This window comes from Scyliorhinus torazame, chromosome 19 (assembly GCF_047496885.1).
Source record: "Scyliorhinus torazame isolate Kashiwa2021f chromosome 19, sScyTor2.1, whole genome shotgun sequence".
In the NCBI taxonomy this organism is placed as follows: domain Eukaryota; kingdom Metazoa; phylum Chordata; class Chondrichthyes; order Carcharhiniformes; family Scyliorhinidae; genus Scyliorhinus; species Scyliorhinus torazame.
Genome location: NC_092725.1, coordinates 59,584,027 through 59,609,079, shown reverse-complemented (window position 1 = coordinate 59,609,079; position 25,053 = coordinate 59,584,027). Strand labels below are relative to the sequence as shown.

The window sequence follows — 25,053 nt, the reverse complement described above, 5'->3', positions numbered from 1 at the left end:
TCAGAGCCTTTTTCCCAGGGTAGAGGGGTCAATTACTAGGGGGCATTGGTTTAAGGTGCGAGGGGCAATGTTTAGAGGAGATGTACGAGGCAAGTTTTTTTACACAGAGGGGAGTGGGTGCCTGGAACTCGCTGCCGAGGAGGTGGTGGAAGCAGGTGCGATAGTGACATTTAAGGGGCATTTTGACAAATACATGAATAGGATGGAAATGGAGGGATACTGACCCCGGAAGTGTAGAAGATTTTAGTTTAGACCGGCAGCATGGTCGGCACAGGCTTGGAGGGCCGAAGGGTCTATTCCTGTGCTGTACTTTTCTTTGTTCTTTGTTCATAGCTGGGTGGAATCTGTGGTTGCCGCAGATGGGGTCATGGGGGACACTCCGGTCAGTCCGAAGTGCTGTCTTAATTGGGCCTAAGTTTTCAGTGTAGCCGCTACCACTGGGCTTGAATATTTTGCAGAGTGGTTTGGAGTGCGACTGGAGCCAGTGCCTGGAGGGTCATCTCATTGCAGGAGGCCTCCTCCATCCGCACCCACTCAGAATTGGGTTTGTGTACCCATCCCCTCACTCTCTCCGCCGTTGCTGCCGAGGAGGTGGTGGAAGCAGGGACGATAGTGCTGCAGGTTTGGTAATGCCAGGCCACCTTCAATTTTCCTCCTTTGCAGCATTAGTTTGGGAACTCTCGGATTCTTACCCTCCCACACAAACGCCATGATGAAGCTGTCTAGGCTTTGGAAGAAGGCTTTGGGAATGAAGATCGGTATGGATCTAAACAGGAAGAGGAACCTCGACAGCACGTTAATTTTGATCATCTGCACTCTCCCCGCCAGGGAGAGTGGGAGTGAGCCCCACCTCTGTAGATCCTTTTTAACTTCCTCCACCAGACTAGTCAGGCTCCACTTGTGGATCTGTGTCCAGGCTCTAGCTATTTGGATCCCCAGGTGTAGGAATCTATTTTGGGCTATTTTAAACGGGAGCCCATCCAACTCTGTCCCTCCCCCATTTGGGTTCACTGGGAATGCTTCACTTTTGCTCAGGTTGATTTTATAACCCGAGAGGGTTCCGAACTCTTTCAGGATCTGCATGATTGCCTTCAGTCCATCCTGTGGCTTCAAGACATATAGGAGCAGGTTATCTGCATGGAGTGAGACTCTATGCTCTCTGTCTCCTCTCTGGATGCCCTTCCAGCTTTTCGCATCCCTCAGGGCTATCGCCAGGGGTTTGATTGTAGTGCAAACAAGAGCGGGGCAATAGGCATCCTTGCCTTGTGCCTCTTTGTAGCTGGAAGTATTCAGAGCTGGTGGTGTTGGTTCGAACGCTCGCCTTGGGAGCATTGTATAGGAGTCTCACCCATGCGGTGAATCAGTAGGAGGTACTTCAATTCGACTCTGTAGAAGGTCTTTTCTACATCCAGGGAGACGATCACCCCTGGGGTTCTCTCCCCGGGTTGGGGTCATTATTACATTCAGCTGCGGCACTGATGTTCGCAGTGAGTTACCTTCCCTTGACAAAGCCCGTTTGGTCCTCTGCGATCACCTCTGGTACGCAACTTTCCAGCCTTTTGGCCAAGACTTTTGCAAATATTTTTGTGGCTACATTTAGCAGTGAAATGGGTCTATATGATCCATATTCTGTCAGGTCTTTGTCTTTTTTGGGTATCAATGAAATTATGGCCTGCGCTAGCGGAGGAGGCAAAGTGCCCCTTGCCACGAGTCTTTGAACATGTCCATAAGACATAGGAGTGGAAGTAAGGCCATTCGGCCCATCGAGTCTACTCCACCATTCAATCATGGCTGATTTCAACTCCATTTACCCGCTCTCTCTCCATAGCCCTTAATTCCTTGAGAAATTAAGAATTTATCAACTTCTGTCTGAAAGACACTCAACGTCCCGGCCTCCACCACCCTCTGTGGCAATTAATTCCACAGACCCACCACTCTCTGGCTGAAGAAATTTCTCTTCATCTCTGTTCTAAAGTGACTCCCTTTTATTCTAAGGCTGTGCCCCCGGGTCCTAGTCTCCCCTGCTAATGGAAACAACTTCCCTACATCCACCCTATCTAAGCCATTCATTATCTTGTAAGTTTCTATTAGATCTCCCCTCAACCTCCTAAACTCCAATGAATATAATCCCAGGATCCTCAGACGTTCGTCGTATGTTAGGCCTACCATTCCTGGGATCATCCGTGTGAATCTCCGCTGGACCCGCTCCAGTGCCAGTATGTCCTTCCTGAGGTGTGGGGCCCAGAATTGCTCACAGTATTCTGAATGGGGCCTAACTAATGCTTTATCAAGCTTCAGAAGTACATCCCTGCTTTTATATTCCAAGCCTCTTGAGATGAATGACAACATTGCATTTGCTTTCTTAATTACAGACTCAAACTACAAGTTTACCTTCAGAGAATCCTGGACTAGGACTCCCAAGTCCCTTTGCACTTCAGCATTTTGAATTTTGTCACCGTTTAGAAAATAGTCCATGCCTCTATTCTTTTTTCCAAAGTGCAAGACCTCGCACTTGCCCACATTGAATTTCATCAGCCATTTCTTGGACCACTCTCCTAAACTGTCTCAATCTTTCTGCAGCCTCCCCACCTCCTCCATACTACCTGCCCCTCCACCTATCTTTGTATCATCGGCAAACTTAGCCAGAATGCCCCCAGTCCCGTCATCTAGATCGTTAATATATAAAGAGAACAGCTGAGGCCCCAACACTGAACCCTGCGGGACACCACTCGTCACCGGTTGCCATTCCGAAAAAGAACCTTTTATCCCAACTCTCTGCCTTCTGCCTGACAGCCAATCGTCAATCCATGTTAGTACCGTGCCTCGAATACCATGGGCCCTTATTTTACTCAGCAGTCTCCCGTGAGGCACCTTATCAAAGGCCTTTTGGAAGTCAAGATAGATAACATCCATTGGCTCTCCTTGGTCTAACCTATTTGTTATCTCTTCAAAGAACTCTAACAGGTTTGTCAGGCACGACCTCCCCTTACTAAATCCATGCTGACTTGTCCTAATCCGACCCTGCACTTCCAAGAATTTAGAAATCTCATCCTTAACAATGGATTCTAGAATCTTGCCAACAACCGAGGCTAGGCTAATTGGCCTATAATTTTCCATCTTTTTCCTTGATCCCTTCTTGAACAGGGGGGTTACAACAGCGATTTTCCAATCCTCTGGGACTTTCCCTGACTCCAGTGACTTTTGAAAGATCATAACTAACGCCTACACTATTTCTTCAGCTATCTCCTTTAGAACTCTAGGATGTAGTCCATCTGGGCCCGGGGATTTATCAATTTTTAGACCTCTTAGTTTCTCTAGCACTTTCTCCTTTGTGATGGCTACCATATTCAACTCTGCCCCCTGACTCTCCGGAGTTGTTGGGATATTACTCATGTCTTCTACTGTGAAGACTGACGCAAAGTACTTATTCAGTTCCTCAGCTATTTCCATGTCTCCCATCACTAGATTACCAGCGTCATTTTGGAGCGGCCCAATGTCAACTTTTGCCTCCCGTTTGTTTTTAATGTATTTAAAGAAACTTTTACTATCATTCCTAATGTTACTGGCTAGCCTACCTTCAATGTTACTGGCTAGCCTACCTTCAAATTTGATCCTCTCTTTCCTGTCCCTTCGGTGTGGGGCCAGGGATAGGTGCAAAATTTTTATAGAAATCTGCCGGGAATCGGTCGGATCCCAGCGCCTTCCCCGCCTTCATGGAGCTGATGCTCTCCATGATTTCTCCCAGATCTATTGGTGTTTCCAGCTCCCCCGTCTGTCCTCCCCCCACAACTGGTAATTCCAGTCCGTCGAGGAACTGTTTCATCCACATCCCCGTCGGCGGGCTTGGTGGTGTACAGCCCTCGGTAGAACTTATTGTGGAAATTGGACATAAGCATCAATAGTTTTGAAATAAAAATGCAAAGGATCTTTTACCCAACATCCAAGTATCTTTTTTCATAACTATTTCAGTTATTAACACCCATAATCAACAACCTCATGTTCCTCTGTGTGAAGAAAGTTATTCTCATCCATGCACTAAATTTTGTGTCTGTAATCCAGAATATCTGACATTCAAATACCGGAAGTAAATTGTTTTTTTCAGCCATGTCCCTTCCCTTTTTAATTTTATCAAATCACCCCGCAATCTACTTTTCGAACAAAAATTGTGACAATTACCTCAGTATACTTTCTGTGCCATGAGCCACAAAACTGCACACATTATTCCATCTGGTCTTATTAAGGTTGGGTATAAATTCTCATTTGCTGATCAATTTTTAGATGGAGAAGGAGAGAGAATCTTTTTTTTGAAAAATGTTTATTCAAAATTTTCAACCAAACACTCCAGAAAGAAAGAAAGAAAAACAAAATTGTACATAGGAAATCAAACAAAGATACATTAACCCCATTCGACAAATAAATACAAAAGTGGGGGAAACGCCCCCTTTTAACCAAAACATAAACCAAATGCCCCCTGCCCCCCCCCTCCCTCCTCCCTCCCCCCTGGGTTGCTGCTGTTTCGACCTCCACCTAGCGCTCCGCGAGAAAGTCTAGGAACGGTTGCCACCGCCTGGAGAACCCCTGCACAGACCCTCGCAAGGCAAACTTTATCCTCTCCAACTTAATGAATCCTGCCATGTCATTGATCCAAGCTTCCACGCTTGGGGGCTTCGCATCCCTCCACATTAGTAGGATCATCCGCCGGGCTACCAGGGACTCAAAGGCCAGAACTCCGGCCTCTTTCGGCTCCTGCACTCACGGCTCGTCCGATACCCCAAATAATGCTAACCCCCAGCTCGGCTTGACCCGGGTGTTCACCACTTTGGACATAGTCCTCGCAAAGCCCCTCCAGAACCCCTCCAGCGCCAGGCAGGTCCCGAACATATGGGCGTGATTCGCTGGGCTCCCCGAACATCTCACACATCTATCCTCCACCCCAAAAATCCTACTCATCCTCGCCCCTATTATATGCGCCCTATGTACTACTTTGAACTGTATTAGTCTGAGCCTGGTGCATGAGGAGAAGGAATTAACCCTGCCCAGGGCATCAGCCCACAGACCCTCATCCAGCTCCGCCCCGAGCTCCTCCCCCCACTTGCCCTTCAACTCCTCCACCGAGGCCTCCTCCGCTTCCTGCAGCTCCTGATAAGTTGCCGAGACCTTGCCTTCTCCAACCCATACACCCAAAATCACCCTGTCCTGAATCCTTCGTGCTGGAAGTAGCGGAAATTCCCTCACCTGCCGTCTCACAAACGCCCTAAAAACATTTCCGGGAGGCAACCCAAATTTCTCCTCCAGCGCCCCCAGGCTAGCAAAAGTCCCATCTATGATTAGGTTCCCCATTCTTTTAATTCCTGCCCGATGCCAAGTTAGGAACCCCCCCATCCAACCTGCCCAGCACAAACCTATGATTATCCCGCATTGGGGACCAAATTGGGGCCCCCACCTCACCCCTTACATTGTATATGTTGTGTTGCCCTATTATGTATTTTCTTTTATTCCCTTTTCTTCTCATGTACTTAATGATCTGTTGAGCTGATCGCAGAAAAATACTTTTCACTGTACCTCGGTACACGTGACAATAAACAAATCCAATCCAATCCCTATGTCGCCTCCACTGCCCCCAGATCTTCAATGTTGCTGCCACCACCGGGCTCGTGGTGTACCGCTTCAGCGGTAGCGGCAACGGTGCCGTCACCACCGCCCCCAAGCTAGTACCAACACACACGACCCCGCCTCTAGCCTCTTCCACGCCGTCCCCTCTCCCTCCATTACCCATTTACGGATCATCGCCACATGAGCTCCCCAATAATAACCACACAGATTCAGCAGCACCAGTCCGCCCCTGTCCCGACTGCGCTCCAGAATCACCTTCTTCACCCTCAGGGTCTTGCTCGCCCATTCAAACCCCATAATACTCCTGCTTACCCGCTTGAAAAAAGCCTTGGGGATTAGGATGGGCAGGCACTGGAACACGAACAAGAACCTCGGGAGGACCGTCATCTTGACCGACTGCACCCTATCCTCCAGGGAAAGTGGCAACGCATCCCATCTCCTAAAGTCTTCCTCCATCTGGTCCACCAACCGTGTAAAATTAAGCTTATGCAGGGCCCCCCAGCTCCTTGCTACCTGGATACCCAGGTATCAAAAGCTCCTCTCCGCCCTCTTCAACGACAGCTCCTCTAGCCCCCTTTCCTGGACCCCGCATGCACTACAAAGAGCTCACTCTTCCCCACATTGAGCTTGTAGCCGAGAAGTCCCCAAACTCCTTAAGGATCCGCAGAACCTCCGCCATCCCCTCCACTGGATCTGCAATATATAACAGCAGGTCATCAGCATACAATGACACCCGGTGGAAGGATAGAGAATCTGATACATATTGGGACTTGTGTGGTAACTGGAACCATTTAAGTTGTATATCAAATTTCGTTCAGTACTTTCAGTCATATCTTACACCACAATTCTGATAGAACGCTATGTTTATGCTGTTTGTTTGTGGCTGACAGAGGTTGTTGAGCCTGCTCTGCTGGTAAAGCACTGAGCTGCACCTACTATTATTATTTGGGAACTTACAGATTATTGTCATAAACTGCAATGTAAAAGCACCGTCAAAATATGCTCCAGGACAGTAAAAGAGTGGCTACCAATTTACTGTTCACTGCTTAAAATGTCACAAATAACGATGGGTAGCAATGTTCTGCTTGAAATAAGAAGGAAGAGTCAAAATTTGCATGTGGACACCAATGGCAATTTTCATTTAGATAGTACTTTTAATGTTCGATTTTTAAAATAAGAATCCCACAGTGCTTCACTGAGACACACAAGGAAAACAGACATCCATCCAGAAATAGAGAGATTAGGAGGGGTGATGGAAAGGTTGGTCAAATAAATGGGTGCTCGGGGACTTTTGTGGAAGGGAGAGAGAGAGGTGGATGAATTTAGAATTGGAAGTAGGAGTTCAACCACAAAGTGCTGCCACTATGATTGACCAAGAGAGGGGTTGTGGGGAGTAGTGTTGGCCAGGGTGTTACACTAAAATGGGTAAGAAATATGCAGCAGGAATTTGAATAAGTTACTGCTTATATAGGATGAGGATGGGAGGCTGTCTATATATCAATATTTCTAATATATATTAATGACGTTGGCCTTGGTGCTCAAGGAACAATTTCAACATTTACAGATGATAGGAAACTTGAAAACGTTGTGAACTGCGAAGAGGATAGTGTAGAACTTCAAAAGGACATAGACAGTTTGGTGGAAAGACAAGTGGCAGGTGAAAGTTAACACCAAGAAGTATGAAGTGATTTGTTTTGGTAGCAAGAGCATGCAGAGAGACAATATAAAATAAAGGGTACAATTCTAAAGGAGTGGAGGGACCTGGGTGTATATGTGCAAAAATCACATGTAGCAGGCCAGGTTGAGAGAGCAGTTAGTAAAGTATGCAGCGTCCCAAGATTTATTAATAGGGCCATAGAGGGAGATTGTGTTGAATATGTATGGAAGATTACTTTGGCCTCAACCACAGTGCTGCGTCCAGTTCTGGGTATCCGGGAAGGATGTGAGAACATTGAATAGGATGCAAAAAAGATTTGTGGGAGTGTTCCCAGGGATGAGGAGCTTCAGTTGCCCAGGAGGATTGATCAGGTTGGGACCATGGTAATAGAAGATGAAGACGTGATAAATTAAACACAGAAGACAAAGCAAAAGAGCAAGGTAGAAATAAGCGAAATACTAATCCTAACATGGACGGAAGAGACAGAGTGCACAAAGCTCAGAGTTCACCAGCAGCTAGAAATTACATAAAAATGAAAAGATAGAAGTAAAACGGCTGCATATGATTGCACATAACATTCCTACCCAAACAGATGAATTGACAGCGCAAACCAGGTATTCTTGAGTCAAAGAAAGAGTAAATTTATTAGATACTAAACCCCCAAAAGAAGACACAATAACACGCTCACAAAGATATCAGAAGTAAAAAAGTTGAAAAAGAAGATATGATTAAGTCCTTTGCTTGTCTTTGAGGCATAGATTATTGAACATTGCAGCCGTTTGAAGTTAGTTGGTTTCCCGTAGCATTCTGGAGTTGACTTGGTTCAGGTCTGTACTTTGTTGCTAACACTCGTTCAGCTTCAGTAAGACAGAGATCCTCACTGATGTCTTCTAGTATTGTTTTTTGATAACTGATGTTTCTTTATTCCCATCCTTCGCCTGATTAATTGGCAGATTCAGTCTTTAAAACTTCTGTCTGTATATATATCCAGAAAGGAATTTGATTGGCATGTGTTGCAGTCATTGTTGAAGACCAAGTAATCTCATTTTGTGATCTTTTCATCTCTTTTGACACGTTTCAAGATGGAATCAACAGTGGCCGAGCAACGGTGAAGATATTGAATCAGCTGAGGAGGCATTTTAGGGTGGAAGGGATGTCGGTGCTAACCCCGCTGTGCGAGAATCATGGGTTTGAGCCGGGGGAATGGATAGTGTATACAGGAGGTGGAGGGAAGTGGGGTTGGTCAAGGTGAGGGATTTGTATTTGGAGGAAGGATTTGCCAGTCTGGAGGAGCTAAGGGAGAGGGTAGAGCTGCCGAGGAGTAGTGAGTTCAGGTATCTATAGGTTAGGGACTTTGCACGAAAGGTCTGGAAAGGGTTCCCTAGATTGCCGGGATACACCCTGCTGGAGCGACTGCTGCTTCCGGATGTGGAAGGGGAGGGAAGAATTGGGGATGTATATAAGTGGCGAGGGAGGCGAGCGGGTGGTGAAAATCAAGGAGAAATGGGAAGCGGAGTTGGGAATGGAGATCAATTGGGGAGTATGGAGTGAGGCACTGCGAAGGGTAAACGGGACCTCCTCTTGTGCAAGGATAAGCCTGATACAGTTTAAAGTGGTGCACAGCGTGCATATGACTCGGGCGAGAATGAGTGGGATCTTTCAGCGGGTAGCAGATGAGTGTGAGAGGTGTGGGCGGGGGCCAGCAAATCATACGCACTTGTATTGGGGTTGTGAAAAATTGGGAAGATTCTGAATGGGTGTGTTCGCGGTTTAGTCAGGATAGTGGAGGAGGGAGTGGACCCGGACCCTTTGGTGGCAATATTTGGGGTTTCAGAGAAGCCGGAGCTCATGGAGAGGAGGAAGGCCGATGTCTTGGCCTTCGCCTCTCTGATTGCACGGCGATAAATTTTGCTTGAGTGGCGGTCGGCATCGCCACTGGGGGTAGCAGCTTGGTTGGGTGACCTGTATGACTTCCTGCGGTTAGCGAAGATAAAGTATGAGTTAAGGGGCTCAGCAGGGGAGTTTGAGAAAAGGATGTTTGTGACCGTGCTTGAGGAGTTGTTTGTCGCGGGGGGTGGGGGGGAGGTGATGGGGAGGGAGGGGGGGGGGGGGGAGGTGATGGGGAGGGGGGGTGGAAAAGGAGAAAAATCTGTACAAACTGTATAGTTGATTGTTGGGAAGAATGTTTCCCAGGGTGTTTATTTTCTGTAACCTACTTTGATACAAGTTTGAATAAAATGCGTTTATAAACAAAAAACAATGGGCGAGGTTACTTCGTCCTCCATATGGGGTTTTGATTGTCTAATGAGCATCTGGCTGTTTAGCAGTTCCGGTAGACCAACAGCTGACCAAAGTCCAGAACTTTGCATGTTTAATGTCTTCCTTTCAAGAGAGTCCCTGTGCGAAGTGGATCTTGAAACCCCGTAGGTGTGAAGTCGATGCAACAGATCTGCAGAGTAATTCATATCAAAATTTTCTGGTGAAATGGCCAACTTACAGTGTGAGATATAGAATCATAGAATTCACAGTGCAGAAGGAGGTCATTCGGCCCATCGTGTCTGCACCGACCCTTGGAAAGAGCACCCCACTTAAGCCACCACCCCCCTTATCCCCGTAACCCAGTAACCCCACCTAACCTGTTGGATACTAAGGGGCAATTTAGCATGGCAAATCTACCTAACCTGCACATCTTTGGACTGTGGGAGGAGACCAGAGCACCCGCAGACAAGGGGAGAAAGTGCGAACTCCACAAAGACAGTCACCCAAGGCCAGAATTGAACCTGGGACCCTAGAGCTGTGAAGTAGCAGTGTTAACCACTGTGCCATCCCATCAGATGACTTATGGGAGCCAATTTGTATCAGTGTCTTTTCGTATGATTTTAAATATATCTTTAAATTGTCTTAACTATGTCTATGGATAGTTGGTGAAATTGTAGGTAGATCTCACTCAGTCACAGCCTCTCGTCATTGTGACAGGAGGAAGAATGTGCAGGGCTCTGGGAGATGGCAGGGGAGTGGCACTAGATGGCTTTTTCCTGCAGTGAACCTGTGTTGATACCATGGCTGAATGCCCTACTTCTGTGCGGTATTAATTATGTGATTCTGTGATGAGAAGCACTGGAGTAATCAGTCGGGAGATGATAACAGTGTGAATAAAGATCTCACTATGTGATCTGGGGGCAATGGAGGAGATATAAGAGAGTGGAGGCAACATTGGTTTGGACCCCGATTTATAACAATCATCGGTTTGTGCCGGGTAGGCTAGATGGCGGGTTCCGGAGTTGGCAGAGGGCAGGAATTGGAAGGATGGGGGATCTATTTATAGACGGGAGATTTCCCAGTTTGAAAGCTTTGGAGGATAAATTTAAATTGCCAGCAGGGAATGGTTTTAGGTATCTGCAGGTGCCAGACTTCCTGAGAAAACAGGTGCCGGCCTTTCCGCTGCTGCCGCCACAGGGGATACAGGACAGAGTAGTTTCCAGTACCTGGGTGGGAGAGGGAAGGTATCGGATATTTACCAGGAGCTTTTGGAGGCGGAGGAAACTCCGGTGGAGGAGCTTAAGGGCAAGTGGGAGGACGAGCTAGGAGGAGAGATAGAGACGGGGCTATGGGCGGATGCCATAAGCAGCGTTAATACCTCCTCATCATGCACCAGGCTTAGCCTGATACAATTTAAGGTAGACCACCGTGCACACAAGACAGTGGCTCGGATGAGCAAGTTTTTCGGGGCAGAGGACAGGTGTTCAAGGTGTGTGGGAAGCCCAGCAAATCATGTCCACATGTTGTGGGCATGCCCGAAGCTGAGAGGATTTTGGCAGGATTTTGCTAAGGCAATGTCCACGGTACTAAAAACACGGGTGGTGCCGGGTCCGGAGGTAGCGATCTTTGGAGTGTCGGAAGTGCCGGGAGTTCAGGGAGCGAAAGAGGCCGACGTCTTGGCCTTTGCCTCCCTGGTAGCCCGGAGACGGATCTTATTAATGTGGAGGGACTCGAAGCCCCCGAGACCTGGGTTAGTGACATGGCTGAGTTTCTCAGTCTCGAGAAAAGAAAGTTCGCCTTAAGATGGTCAATGTTAGGGCTCACCCGGAGGTGGCAGCCATTCGTCGACTTTCTCGGCGAAAATGAAAATGTCAGCAGATGCGGGGGGGGGGGGGGGGGGGGGGGGGGGGGGGAGGGAAGGGCCGGATTATTGTTTTATGGTTGGGGTGTGTGAAGATTGAGATGGGGAGGGAAAATGTTTGTTATACCATGTTGATGTCATTGTCTATGTTATTTTTATAAAAATTTTCAAATACCTTAATAAAAATATTTTTTTTAAAAACAGATCTCACTATGTGATGGAGCAAATTTAGTGGATAGAAAGAATGCCTCCCTTATCTAACATAAGAATCATGGGTTTCTTTATATATACATTTTGGCATTGTTTTTATTGTCTTGTATGTGACCATATTGAATTATTTTCTGTCTAACGTTGTGAGGCTTCAAGTATTCACCTGTTAGAGGGAGCATTGGACATCTTAAATTGACTGAATAATCCTTCCCCTGAATTAATAGCAAATTTGTAATACTGCAATATTGCTTTGTGTTGTCTTTAGGAAGCCTCGCCCAGTGTCTCAGCTGGTGGCACAGCAAGTATCCCAACAATTTGCATCACCCACACAACCAAAGAAAGAGAAAAAAGACAAGGGAGAGAAGGAGAAAAATGAGAAAGAAACTGTCAGTAAAAAGAACAGCCACAAGAAAACAAGGTAATGCTTTGCCATTAAAGTTACAGATACTGATCAGTCATGGGAAATTGTATTGGTCACAGGAAGCTTTAGTCCGGTAATGGGTGTTCCAGTTATGGATTAATTCAATTGAGCTGTGATCGGCAGTGGGTGCATGTCCACAGTGTGTGGAGTGGATTGGTTAAAATGTTACCTGTATTCTATAAATAGTGAAGACCAAAGTAAGGTTAAGGAAGATAAACGTTCTGTTTGCTTCAGGCCAGGGGATGACAACACGTGAAAGTCACTGAAAAGAGTGGTGATTCATTGTGAGATAAACCACTTTATTAACACAGATGTTGTATCCAGGGAAATATCCTTACAGTTGAGTTAAGCTGTCTTCAAAACAGGCTCAAATAAAATTGTTCTGGAACACAATAAGGCAGTTGCTTTTTTCGGAAGTCTCCAGATTTACAGTTTACACATTAAGTAGAATAAGTCAGAAGTGACTTTGAATCAACAATCTTACTTAGAAAATGTCAATCACACACCAATAAAGCAGGCTAAGTCCTTACGAAAAGAGGATTTTGCACCAATGAAGAAATGAAATGAAAATGAAAATCGCTTATTGTCACAAGTAGGCTTCAAATGAAGTGACTGTGAAAAACCCCTAGTCGCCACATTCCGGCGCCTGTTCGGGGATGCTGGCACGGGAATGGAACCGTGCTGCTGGCCTGCCTTGGTCTGCTTTAAAAGCCAGCGATTTAGCCCAGTGTGCTAAACCAGCCCAACTGTGCTAAACCAGCCCAACAGAAACAAACTAATGAAGAAGTTTGAATGGACAGTGGAATTGGTTGTGCTCGAAGACTTCGAGGTGGACTTTCAATGAAACACACAGCGCTGCATCATGGGCCTCGGTCAATGGGGGGGGGGGGGGGGCCATACGGAGAGGTGACTGTTGTGGTGAGAACTTGGTGGCTCTATATTTACTGAATGAGCCTATCAGCAGGCAATACAGAACAACATCGGGCTTTGATTGGTAGACTCCCCTTTAGAGCAGTTTGCCTGACATTGAGAGGTGATGGAAACTTTGTGCAGTTTGAATTGGTGTGAAATTTCTGGACTTTCATTGAGTAAAGGTGCAAAGCAGCAGCCAGGTTCCTGGCATCCGGTCTGACGGACAGCCTGAGGCAAAAGTGAGGTCACTAACCTAACATTGGGGTGCGAGCCTTCAAAACCTTCATCAAGGTGAGGAGGAGGCACTGGTCAATGGCCATTGAGGACAACTCTCAACCTCCAGGCCAGGGCTGAGGAGGCAGGTGGATAACCAACAAAAAAGAATAGAGGCCACCAGTTCAGATACCCAGCAACCGGCCAGCCAGCCAGGTGCACACACAGTCGTTGAGGCCCAGCCACCGAAGTGAGTGCTGAGAGGTGACAGAGCAGCAGTCAGGAGGTGCGAAGAAGGACAGTCAAGCATCATGTCTTGGAGAATCGAGGAGTAGCAGTCATTGGAGGGCAACTCAACCAGAGGCCAGCCAGGAACAGGACTGAGAGTGAGAGTGCTGGACTGGGCAGCAACCAAACTGGGCGATGAGAAAACAGAGGCCAGGCCAGATAGCCAGCAGCAGCCAGGCAGACAGCCCGGAACACATGCAGTCATCAAGGCTTGAGGCCTAGCCACTTGAGCGAGAGTTGAGAAGCGCACAGAGCAGTGGGCGGAGGAACGAAGAAGGCCAGGCATTTGCCGACATCAGTGTCTCTGGGAATCGGGGAGCAGCGGGAAAGGGGGGGTCTTGACTACCCATCAACGGCATTATGGGCAGGGCTCAATGTCATTGGGGGGGGGCCACCATGTCAACTGGGGAGGGGGCATGACATGGGGCCCCCGCAAAGAGGAAGCGCACGTGTCTCCCAAAAGTGCAAGTCTTTCCTGAGACTAGACCGGTTATGACCTATTGAAACTGAGTACAATGACAAAACATGTTACAGTTGAGGAGTTTCTGAGAACAAATAGAATATTAAAGAAATTAAATTCTGAGAAATGCACGCTCAATTTCCAGCCTTTGTGATATGAAGCTAGTCATTTTTAACAATGCTTCGCACACTGAACTTCTGGATATCCTGGTACAGCAGGGTTTACCATATTCTTGGTGGAAAAGACTAAAAGCTGTTGTCCATTGGCAAAAAAAATTGAAAAGAAAAAGGGTAGTTAAAAACACTTAGCTAGGGCAGCACGGTGGCGCAGTGAGTTAGCACTGCTGCCTCACGGTGCCGAAGTCCCAGGTCCGATCCCGGCTCTGGGTCACTGTCCGTGTAGAGTTTGGACATTCTCCCCGTGTTTGCGTGTGTTTTGCACCCACAACCCAAAGATGTGCAGGATAGGTGGATTGGCCATGATAAATTGCCCCTTAATTGGAAAAAAATGAATTAGGTACTCTAAATTTATAAAAAAACAAAAGAAAAAAACACTTAGCTGCTGAAACACTGGCGCTAGCAAAAGCAATAGATATTGTTCTGTACTTGTCTAATATTCGGAAGGAATTCCTATACAAGGAGAAATCTGAGAAATAAATGTTTGCCTATAGAATGCTATGTGGATAACTGTTCTCTTTGGGACAATGTTTATTTGACAAAGGATGTCACAGAAAAAGGTTGAGAATTGACCTTGCTACCACAAAGAAAATGTTGGAAAGAACCGATTTCCAAAATAAAATGGGTGGATGCCAGTCACCAATTGTCAGACTGTTTTTCAAAGAGAAGTGCTTACCCCATTGAATTATTAGATGTAATAAAGATATGGAAAATCAATATTTTCTTTGATTGCTTTGGATTATTTGCACACGTTAAAAAATGTTTTGTTTAACGATAGGGAAATATGGGAGCTATTAATGGTTGATTCCACTTTAACATGAGACATAGAAGGTGAAAAAAGAAATATAATTTTTTTATTTTTGATTGTCCTTGTGTTTTCAAAAGTTTTAATTTAAAGAAAAGAGGGGAATCCGTTATCCTCTTGTCAACTACATTTTACGGTAAGAGAAACAGGTCTTCATTATTAATTGACTTTGAGCACGTATAAATAGGAGATATATGGTCTACAGAGTTGTGTGGGAAAAGACTTGTGAGACTCACCAAGTGAAGAAACTCTCTCAGTAAAGAAAAGCTCTGTCTCTTGGTTTCGGCTTCACCAATCGGCTTGGATCCTATTGTTGAGGATTCCCAGGATGGGGGTCGTTGACCGTACACAACTGTGCCGACGCCTCTGATGGATCTTTGTTGTTGTTGGAGCAGGTGTACCTAGAGGTGGCAACTTGGGCGTAAGTTATGATTCTATGCATGTGACTTTTTCAGGCATTCCCTTGACTTTGTCTCCAGATGTCCGTGGGAAGGACTTTGTAGGGTTGACTATGCTTTCGGAATCTGAATCTAATGCTTAGATTGCTGTTGAGTGGTCCCATCTGTGGTGTTAGGTGCTCTGAGGTACAGACGAACCAACACGGTTGCGATTGATACAACGCAGTTTTATTCCAACTAGTTATTTACACATCTGACTTGGTACTCAGCACGTGGTGACTGTGTGAGTGTCTTGTTAATGAGGTCCTGGCCTTGTCCTGTCTCCAGATGGACTGGCCAACAGGTGTCGTGTTTCTTGTCTTATACTGTGTCTGCTCTTGTCTGTGATTGGCTGTCGTGTTATGTGTGCTAATTGGTCTGTTGGTCTGTCTATCATGATGTGTGTGTTGTGATGTGTGTTTGAATATCATGACATCCCCCCTTTTTTACAAGATTATGTGCCTACGTGGTTATAAATATAAATGTGTCCTGAGTGCAGCTAAAGGTGTGTGTGCGTGATATTTACAGCATGTACATGTGGCGTAACTATATACAAGGGGCGATGTCAGGTGTGACATGCTAACAAGGTTGTACCATAACAAAAGAAGAAGAACGTTGAAATTTGGACCGATCAAACAAGGCCTGGAACGATAAAACAGTGACATGTTACAATATAGTAGTTGCTAAAATGTGACGTGTGAACAGTCTCATAAGTCCAGTCTAGTAGGTGGGCGATGAATTTGGGTTGACCGCCTCAAGGGTGGGTCGAGAACCACCAGCTGAGGTGCGAGCCTGGCCACGGACGGCGATAGAAGGGGCACGGTATATGGCAGCTCCACAAAGTCGCTATCAGGAACCAGTGGAGGACACGGCGTCTGTGTATGGTTCCGTTGCGAGCGTGGAATTAGGCGAAGGGCTCGGCGATTGCGCCTACGCACGGATCCATCCGGCATGCGTACCAGGAACGAGCGGGGAGCCACGCGTCGGAGAACTTCGGCAGGTGCTGACCAGCTACCGTCTGGTAGGTGAATGCGGACGTTGTCTCCAGGGGCCAGGGAGGGAAGATCAGTTGCCCTTGTGTCGTACGGTCTCTTCTGGCGATCGCGCTGCAGTTGCATCCTATGCAGTACCGGAGCATGGTCTATTGTTGGTGCCAGGATGGAAGGCACAGTGGTTCTGAGGGCGCGACCCATCAGCAGATGTGCTGGCGAGAGACCCGTGGCTAGTGGGGCCGAGCGATAGGCCAGCAGGGCGAGGTAGAAGTCCGATCCGGCAGCAGCAGCCTTGCAGAGGAGCCGCTTGGCAATGTGAACGCCCTTCTCCGCCTTTCCATTGGACTGGGGATGCAGAGGGCTAGACGTCACGTGTGTGAAGCCATACGAGGCCGCAAAGGACAACCATTCATGGCTGGCAAAACAGGGCCCATTGTCCGACATGACAGTCATCGGAATGCCGTGGCGAGCAAAGGTGTCTTTGCAGGCCCTGATGACAGCAGACGACGTGAGATCGTGCAGGCGTATGACTTCTGGGTAATTGGAGAAGTAGTCCACTATGATAACATAATCCATGCCAAGTGCGTGAAATAGGTCGACACCCACCTTCGCCCAGGGGGACGTTACCAGCTCATGGGGCAGAAGCGTCTCAGGAGGTTGCGCCGGCTGAAACCTTTGGCAGGTTGTACAGTTGATCACCATGTTGGCAATATCGTCACTGATGCCCGGCCAGTATACCGCCTCTCGGGCCCTCCGTCTGCACTTCTCGACCCCCAAGTGGCCTTCGTGTATTTGATCGAGAACCAGCTGGCGCATACTGTGCGGAATCACAATCTGATCCAGCTTCAGAAGGATCCCATCAATGATGGCTAGGTCGTCTCGTACATTATAGAACTGCGGGCACTGCCCTTTGAGCCATCCTCCCGTCATGTGGCGCATCACTCGCTGTAAAAGGGGGTCGACCGCAGTCTCTCGACGGATACGGGCCAGACTGGAGTCGTCAGCCGGCAGATTTGCCGCTGTCAAGGCCACCTGTGCCTCGACCTGACATACGAACCCCTCCACATCTGGCGGTGTGCTCGCTGCTCTGGATAGGGCATCCGCCACGATGAGGTCCTTCCCTGGAGTGTAGACCAGTTGGAAGTCGTACCTCCTGAGTTTAAGTAGGATGCGCTGGAGGTGAGGGGTCATCTCATTCAGGTCCTTGTTTATTATGCTGACCAGGGGGCAGTGGTCAGTTTCGACCGTGAACCGTGGAAGACCATAGACGTAATCGTGGAACTTGTCTAAACCGGTTAGCAAGCCCAGGCATTCTTTTTTGATTTGCGCGTAACGCTGCTCTGTGGGGGTCGCGACGCATAGGCAACTGGGGCCCATGACGACGTGTCATCCCTCTGCAGGAGCACTGCTCCAATGCCGGATTGGCTGGCATCAGTTGAGATTTTGGTGGGACGAGACGTGTCGAAGAACGCCAACACTGGTGCCGTAGTGAGTTTGCGTTTGAGCTCCTCCCATTCCAGCTGGTGTGTGTGTTGCCATTGGAACTCTGTAGATTTTTTGACGAGGTGGCGCAGAGCCATCGGGAGGCAAGGTTGGGAATGAATTTCCCCAGGAAGTTGACCATGCCAAGGAAGCGTAACACTGCTTTCTTGTCGGCCGGCTGCGGCATGGCTGTGATGGCGCTCACCTTGTCTGCATCCGGACGGACCCCTGACTGGGAGATATGGTCCCCCAGGAACTTCAATTCGGTCTGGCCAAAGGCGCACTTGGCTCGGTTGAGGCGCAGGCCGTTTTCCCGTATGCGGGCAAAAACGCGTTGGAGACGATGTGTGTGCTCCTGCGGTGTGGTGGACCAGATGATGACATCGTCCACATATACGCGCACCCCTTCGATGCCTTCCATCATCTGCTCCATGATTCTGTGGAAGACCTCAGATGCCGAGATGATGCCAAATGGCATCCGGTTGTAACAGAACCTGCCGAAAGGGGTGTTGAAGGTACATAGCTTCCGTCTGGACGGGTCCAGTTGGATCTGCCAAAATCCTTTAGAAGCATCCAGTTTCGTGAATATCTTCGCTTGGGCCATTTCACTGGTGATCTCCTCCCGTTTGGGTATGGGATAATGTTCCCGCATAATGTTAATATTGAGGTCTTTGGGGTCTATACAGATGCGGAGCACGCCAGACGGCTTCTTGACACACACCATGGAGCTGACCAAAGGCGTGGGCTCCGTGACCCTGGATAGGACCCCTTGGTCCTGGAGATCCTGCAGCTGCAGCTTGAGGCGGTCTTTAAGTGGCGCAGGAACCCTGCGAGGTGCGTGAACGACCGGGATGGCGTCCGGTTTGAGGCGGATTCGGTAGGTGTATGGCAGTGTTCCCATGCCTTCGAATGCCTCCTGGTTGCGGGCGAGGAGCGATTGGAGCTGTGCGTTGAACTCTGCATCCGGGAAGTCAGACGTGCTGTCTGGAGAGAGAGAGAGAATTTGTTGCACAAGGTGGAGAGCCTTACATACCTGTGCGCCCAGCAGGGAGTCCTTCGATGAGCCAACTATCTCGAACGAGAGTGTGGCCGTGTGTGTTTTGTGTGTCACCTGGAGCTGGCAGGATCCCATGGCTGGGATAACGTTCCCGTTGTAGTCGACCATCTTGCACCAGGATGGCTGGATTGGTGGTCTGACCTTCATGGCATAGAATGCTGACCATGCTATGAGGTTGGCGGAGGCGCCAGTGTCCAGGCGGAAAGTGATCGGCGATCGGTTGACCATCAGGGTGGCACTCCATTCATCGGCCGGATTGATGGTGTTGACCCGGTTCACATCAATGACTACAACCCGGAAGGGGTCTTGGTCATCTGTGTCGTCGGTTTGGATGTCGTGATGTGGAGGCTGAATGGTCCGCACGTGTCTGCGAGATTGTCGGAGATGTGGAAGATCCACAGGTTGAGCCGCTCGACAGTAGGCAGCGTAGTGGCCCATCTTGCCACAGCGTAGGCAGTCGGGTTTTTGCAGGACATTGCCCTTTTAAATGTGCAGCTCCACAGTTGCCGCACGTCATGACATCATGGCGTTCGTTACGCCACTGTGCATGCGCAGTTCGGTCTTGCGTCGGGCGCGCCTGCGCAGCACGTCCCTCAGTGTTGCCGTAGGTTTTGGCGCGCACAAACGCGGGAGGCCTCAAAAAGCGCGCGAAACGGCCGCCCTCGTCCGGGCCGCGTGCCGGGAGAAACTCGATTGCCTGGATGCGTCCGCCTTGTGAGCGGCCTGGCTTGCCGATTCGATCGCTTGGGACCCCCTCCATGCCGATTCGGTCGCCTGAAATTGGGCATAGCGGCTGGTCGCATTTTCATGCAGGGCACAGGCTTCAACTGCAGATGCTAAGGTCAGGCCTTTAATTTTTAGAAGCTGCTGGCGTAGTCCACTGGAGGCAACGCCCAAAACGATCTGGTCCCAGATCATGGACTCTGAGGTGGTGCCGTAACCGCAGGACTACGCGAGTATGCGGAGGTGCGTCAGGAAGGGCTGAAAGAGCTCATCCTTACCTTGTAGGCACTGCTGAAAGATATACCTCTCAAAGCTTTCATTGACCTCAACGTTGAAGTGTTGGTCAAGCTTGAGGAGGACCGTGTCATATTTAGATTTGTTCTCGCCTTCCGCGAACACCAAGGAGTTGTATACATCGATGGCGTGCTGACCTGCGGTAGTGAGGAGCATGGCAATCTTTGTTTCGTCCGAGGCGCCCTGTTTTTCGTTGGCTCGCATGAACAGTTCGAATCGCTGCATGAAGAGCTTCCAATTGGTGCCCAGGTTCCCAGCGACTTGCAACGGCTGTGGTTTGTTGTGGGTGTCCATGGCTCAGGATGGCAGATTTGCTGGTAAGTAGCGATTCACTCACTGGTACCATGTGGTGTTGGGTGCTCTGAGGTACAGATGAACCAACACGGTTGCGATTGGTACAATGCAGTTTTATTCCAACTAGTTATTTACACATCTGACTTTATACTCAGCACGTGGTGACTGTGTGAGTGTCTTGTTAATGAGGTCCTTGCCTTGTCCTGTCTCCAGATGGACTGGCCAGCAGGTGTCGTGTTTCTTGTCTTATACTGTGTCTGCTCTTGTCTGTGATTGGCTGTCGTGTTATGTGTGCTAATTGATCTGTTGGTCTGTCTATCATGATGTGTGTGTTGTGATGTGTGTTTGAATATCATGACACCATCCAGTTTTTAATTTCTAGTGCCTTTTTCGTAGTGGCTAGATACTAAGTGGCTTGCTGGGCCATTTCGGACGGCAGATAGGAGTCTGGCACTTTGCTGTAGGTTTGGAGTCACATACAAGCCAAGCAGGGTAAGTAGGGCAGGTTTCATTCCTTCAGAACATTATTCAGCCAGTTGAGCTTGTATGACAATCTAATATCTTATTAGCTTTTTATTTCAGATTTATTTAACTAAACTCAAATTCACAAACTGCACGATGGGGTTTGAAGGCATCTCTGGATGATTAGTCCAAGCCTCTGGTTAATGGTCCAATAGCATAACCATTGTGCCAGCATAACAAATCAAAGCCAAATATAAGCTAACCGCAGGCAGTTCCCCTTTGGGTGGCACGGTAGCACAGTGGTTAGCACTGTTGCTTCACAGCGCCAGGGCCGCGGGTTTAATCCCCGGCTTGGGTCACTGCCTGTACGGAGTCTGCAACTTCTCCCCGTGTCTGAGTGGGTTTCCTCCGATTTCCTCCCACCAGTCCCGAAAGACGTGCTTGTTAGGTGAATTAGACATTCTGAATTCTCCCTCAGTGTACTGAAACAGGCGCCGGAGTGCGGCGCTTGGGGATTTTCACAGTAACTTCATGTTAATGTAAGCCTACTTGTGGCAATAATAAAGAATATTATTATTCTATCACTTCTTTAAAACCCTGGGCGGGATTCTCCTCCCCCCCCCCCCACCGCCGGGTGGGAGAATGTCCGGGACACCGCGCGAATCGCGCCCCGCCGCCCCGACCCCCGCACACGATTCTTCCACCCCCTCCATCCGAAACCAGCGCCGCGCGAATCGCGCCGGGCCGAGCGGCCGGCGAAAAAAATGACAGTCCCGCCGCCGCCGTTCTAACCTGCTGTCGGGCCGGTGGAACCTGGGGCTTCAAGGGCCGGGAGCGCCTGTGCGGGGGTGGGGGGGGGGGGGTTCCAACCCCGGGGAGGCCCTCCGGAGTGCCCTGGTACGCGATCGGGACCCATCGATCGGCAGGCCGGCCTCTCTGTCGGCGGGCCTCTTTTCTTCTGCTGGCGAGCCTGGATCCATGAGGCATTTTTGTGTGGGGTGGCCTGGGGGAGGATGGCCACCGCGCATGTGCTAGTTGGCGCCGGCCCAACTGCGCATGCGCGGGTCCCAAGGCGCCGGGTCTCTGACGCCGCGCCGAGGCCCTGCCCCCGTAAATCACGCAACGCCCCTGCTAGTCCCATGGAGGGGGGAGAATAGGGGTCTGGGAACGGGCGCCGATACCGGAGTAAAACCCTCCGGTTTTTACTCCGGCGTCGGCACTTAGACTCCTGTTGAGAGAATCCCGCCCCCTATGTCATCCTCTGTAAGGTCAGAAGTAACTGTCTAGCATTCCATTGTAGCATTCCTCTAATTTCTCTACTGAACTGGTCATAATATTGCTGTCCTCCAAAATCTCTGCTCCCTTGCCATTAACTCCATTATCCTGTCGCTACATATTTCAGCTGAGCAGGTTGCTTGTGCTCTGTTTGATCCGGAGCCGAACTTCAAACCTTATAATCTATCTGAAGCCAAGATGTCAATTACCTTCATGATATTGTCTGACTCCTTCCAAAATCCATTCCCAATGCTGCTGCAGCATTTTGGTCATTTATTTGTCACCTGAAGACTGAATTTCTTCAGTGTCTTCATTCTTGGCTTCTAACCTCTATAAATTAAAATAATTCATAACTCCACATAACTGCAGTTAGACACACTTAAATATGTCTCCGCCAGAGCTAACCAGCCCCCAGGATCTAACCGCCTTGCCGAGGAGGCCCCAGTCAGGTAGCGTTTAGCACTGGTCTTCCAAAAGGGGACGAGGCGGGGGACGTCACTTGGGGTGATCTCCTAGGTGATCAGAGGCCCCCAGGTGGTTGGCCTCTGGGCAGGGTGGCACCCTGGAACTGCTGATTCTAGTCAGGTACCTTGGCACTTGCATCCAGGTGCCAGGCTGGCAGTGCTGAGGTGGCATTTTGTCTGTACCAGGGATTGGACTCGGGGATGGCCTGCACTTATGAGGTGGGGTGCAACGGGCTCGAGGACCCCCCCAACAGGTAAGTGGAGCTCTTCAGTGCAGGAAATGAATGAAGTGCAGCCTCGGCAAGGGAAAAAATAACAGAATCCCTTTCGATAGCGGGGTTGTTCCAGGCGCTACAAGTGCCGGGAAACACCCTGCTAAACCCGCCCCCAACGGGACTCTTTTTTTTCTGTTATATCGCGCCCTTCAAGTGATCAATATTTTTAATCAATCATCACCATCCCTCTCTTGCTATCTCTCAAAGGCTTGTGTTCTTCTTTATCCTCTTTTTCCACGTTAATGGTTTTAAAAAATGAACATTGAGGCTGTTACCTTGGCCTTTCTATTTCATTATGGTTTTGAATGTCTCCCATGGGTTAATTGAAGCTTATTTAGTTATAAACTGTGTTAGTCTCTTGAGTCGGATGTTCCAACCATGCTGTAGTTGAAGTTTCTTGACATCTTTTGTTTGTGGCTTACAAGATGAAAGTTATTAGGCCCAAACAAAACCATCACTTGCTTATATGAGAGAAGTGACTGGATTACTAGCAGTGCAGGTCTTGCAGTGAAAAGAAATATATTAGGACATGCGTCTACTGTCCTTGGTCAAAAATATTCCTGTAACGATATCTTCTTTCCAGGTTTCTTTGCAGGTATATTAATCCTTTATTTAATTTTCAGATTGTGTGTTTCTTCCCAACCATGTTCTTTCTCTCACCCAGATCTATGTGTGCAACAGTAATCTGCGGTGATCACCATATATACTCTTGTATGTATTCTGTTGATCTTGGAAGGCGGCAAGGTGGCACTATGGTTAGCACTGCTGCCTCACAACACCAGGGATTCAGGTTGAATTCTGACCTTGGGTGACTGTCTTCATGGAGTTTTTAAGTTCTCCCTGTGTCTATGTGGGTTTTGTTTCCTCCCACTGTCCAGAGATGTGCAGGTTAGGCAGATTGGCCATGCTAAATTGCCCCTTTGTGTCCAACGATGTGCAGGTTAGGTGGGATTACAGGGATAGGGGAGTGGGCCTAGGTAGAGTGCTCTTTCAGAGGGTAGGTGCAGATTCGAAGGGCCAAATAGCCTCCCTCTGTATTGTAGGGATTCTAAGGATTCAGCATCAATTAGGCAAGCTCCTGACTACTCTACTGCTGTTGCAAGCAAAGTGTTCCAACCACAGTGTTCTGTTTCTCTATCCGAAGCAGTGCAGTTGAGAGGTTTATTCTGACCACTGAGAAATAAAAAGACGTTCAAATGTTGGAGATATTGAAGAGCAGAACCACAAGTCGAAACTTTAGTGCACTCCTTTATTATGGATCATGACTGTGTGAAATATATGGATCGTTAAGGACTGTATAATTGCAGTATTTTATGTGAACTATGTGCAGTGCAACACTGCATCAATACACTTTTTTATGTTAATGTTCTTCCCTGATTTCCCTTTTCCTGTTAATGGAATTATTTTTTCCTGGGATTTGGTCCGATATACATCCATCTTTCCATACATTTAACACGTGGCAATTTTTCAGTTGTGCGCATCAACTGTGAATACTCAACTACAAGGAACTTTACTGCCGATCTAGAACCTCTTTTTGTTTGTGCTTCTCTGGAGTAATTGGATAATCTGCCTCATATTTTTGCTGTCCTCCAGATGTTGAGGCCAATCATAGTATGTCTTCCTCTCCCTGCGCCCTGCCCACCCAAATCTCATCCAGTTCTGCTGACTTTAACATAGACCAGGGTTTGAACCTTTGAACATGAATGCCTGCCTCGGCTTCTATCCACTGTAACTTGCAGAGCCTCTTATCTTGACTATAGGTTATTCTGAGCACTGTACAAACAATCTGAAATGACAGCAGCAAGCTCATCCCTTTATGTCCTGACTGATTATAGAAGTTCTTGGTTAATAAAATTTACAAATGGAACAGACGTTTGTCTTATTGGTGGTAAACCTTTAACTTCAGATGAAGATCTTTCGAAAGGAATAACAGAACATGGCATCCATGTTACATCATGTGCAGTTCTGTAAATTAAGGGGTTGATTGTATGCCTTGGTGTTGGATCATTTCTGTATCATAGACGGGGGAGGACCAAATTGTGCTTTTAAACTTTGCAATAGTCGGAATAGGCAGTTCTTTTTTATTTTAAATTGCAATGCCAGAGCTCAGAGTGTGGACAGGGGCAAACCCCTAATCCAGCTTCTTGCCTGCTCCAAAAAACAATTCAAATTGAATCCCCCCCAGAGACTTGATGAGCCTCAGTAATGTGGTGTTATTGTTATGCTGAAGGTCTCAACGAGGGAGCTGGATTAATTGCTGTTGGGGGCAACAATTGGATCAAGTAGAAGGTAAATGGATTAACAGTTAGCGTACGTATGGTCAATGTGGCCTGGGCTGGTTTTAATCATCTAAGAAGGTGGGAGAAGAATTCTCCAGATTTTGCTTGTTGACCATGGTTTTCTTTTGCCTCTCCCAGGAAATT

The 25,053-nt window shown here is 48.2% G+C and overlaps 1 protein-coding gene across 13 annotated transcripts in view; it reads left to right on the top strand.

The window, feature by feature from the left end:
• The window catches only part of yaf2 (YY1 associated factor 2), a 263,378-nt gene that overhangs the window by 236,247 nt on the left and 2,078 nt on the right, over positions 1 to 25,053 (top strand). For all 13 annotated transcript variants that reach the window (XM_072484382.1, XM_072484384.1, XM_072484389.1 and 10 more), the window contains one exon: positions 11,866 to 12,018. In XM_072484382.1, the coding sequence (XP_072340483.1) occupies positions 11,866 to 12,018 (153 nt within the window). The remainder of the gene's footprint in view (positions 1 to 11,865; positions 12,019 to 25,053) is intronic.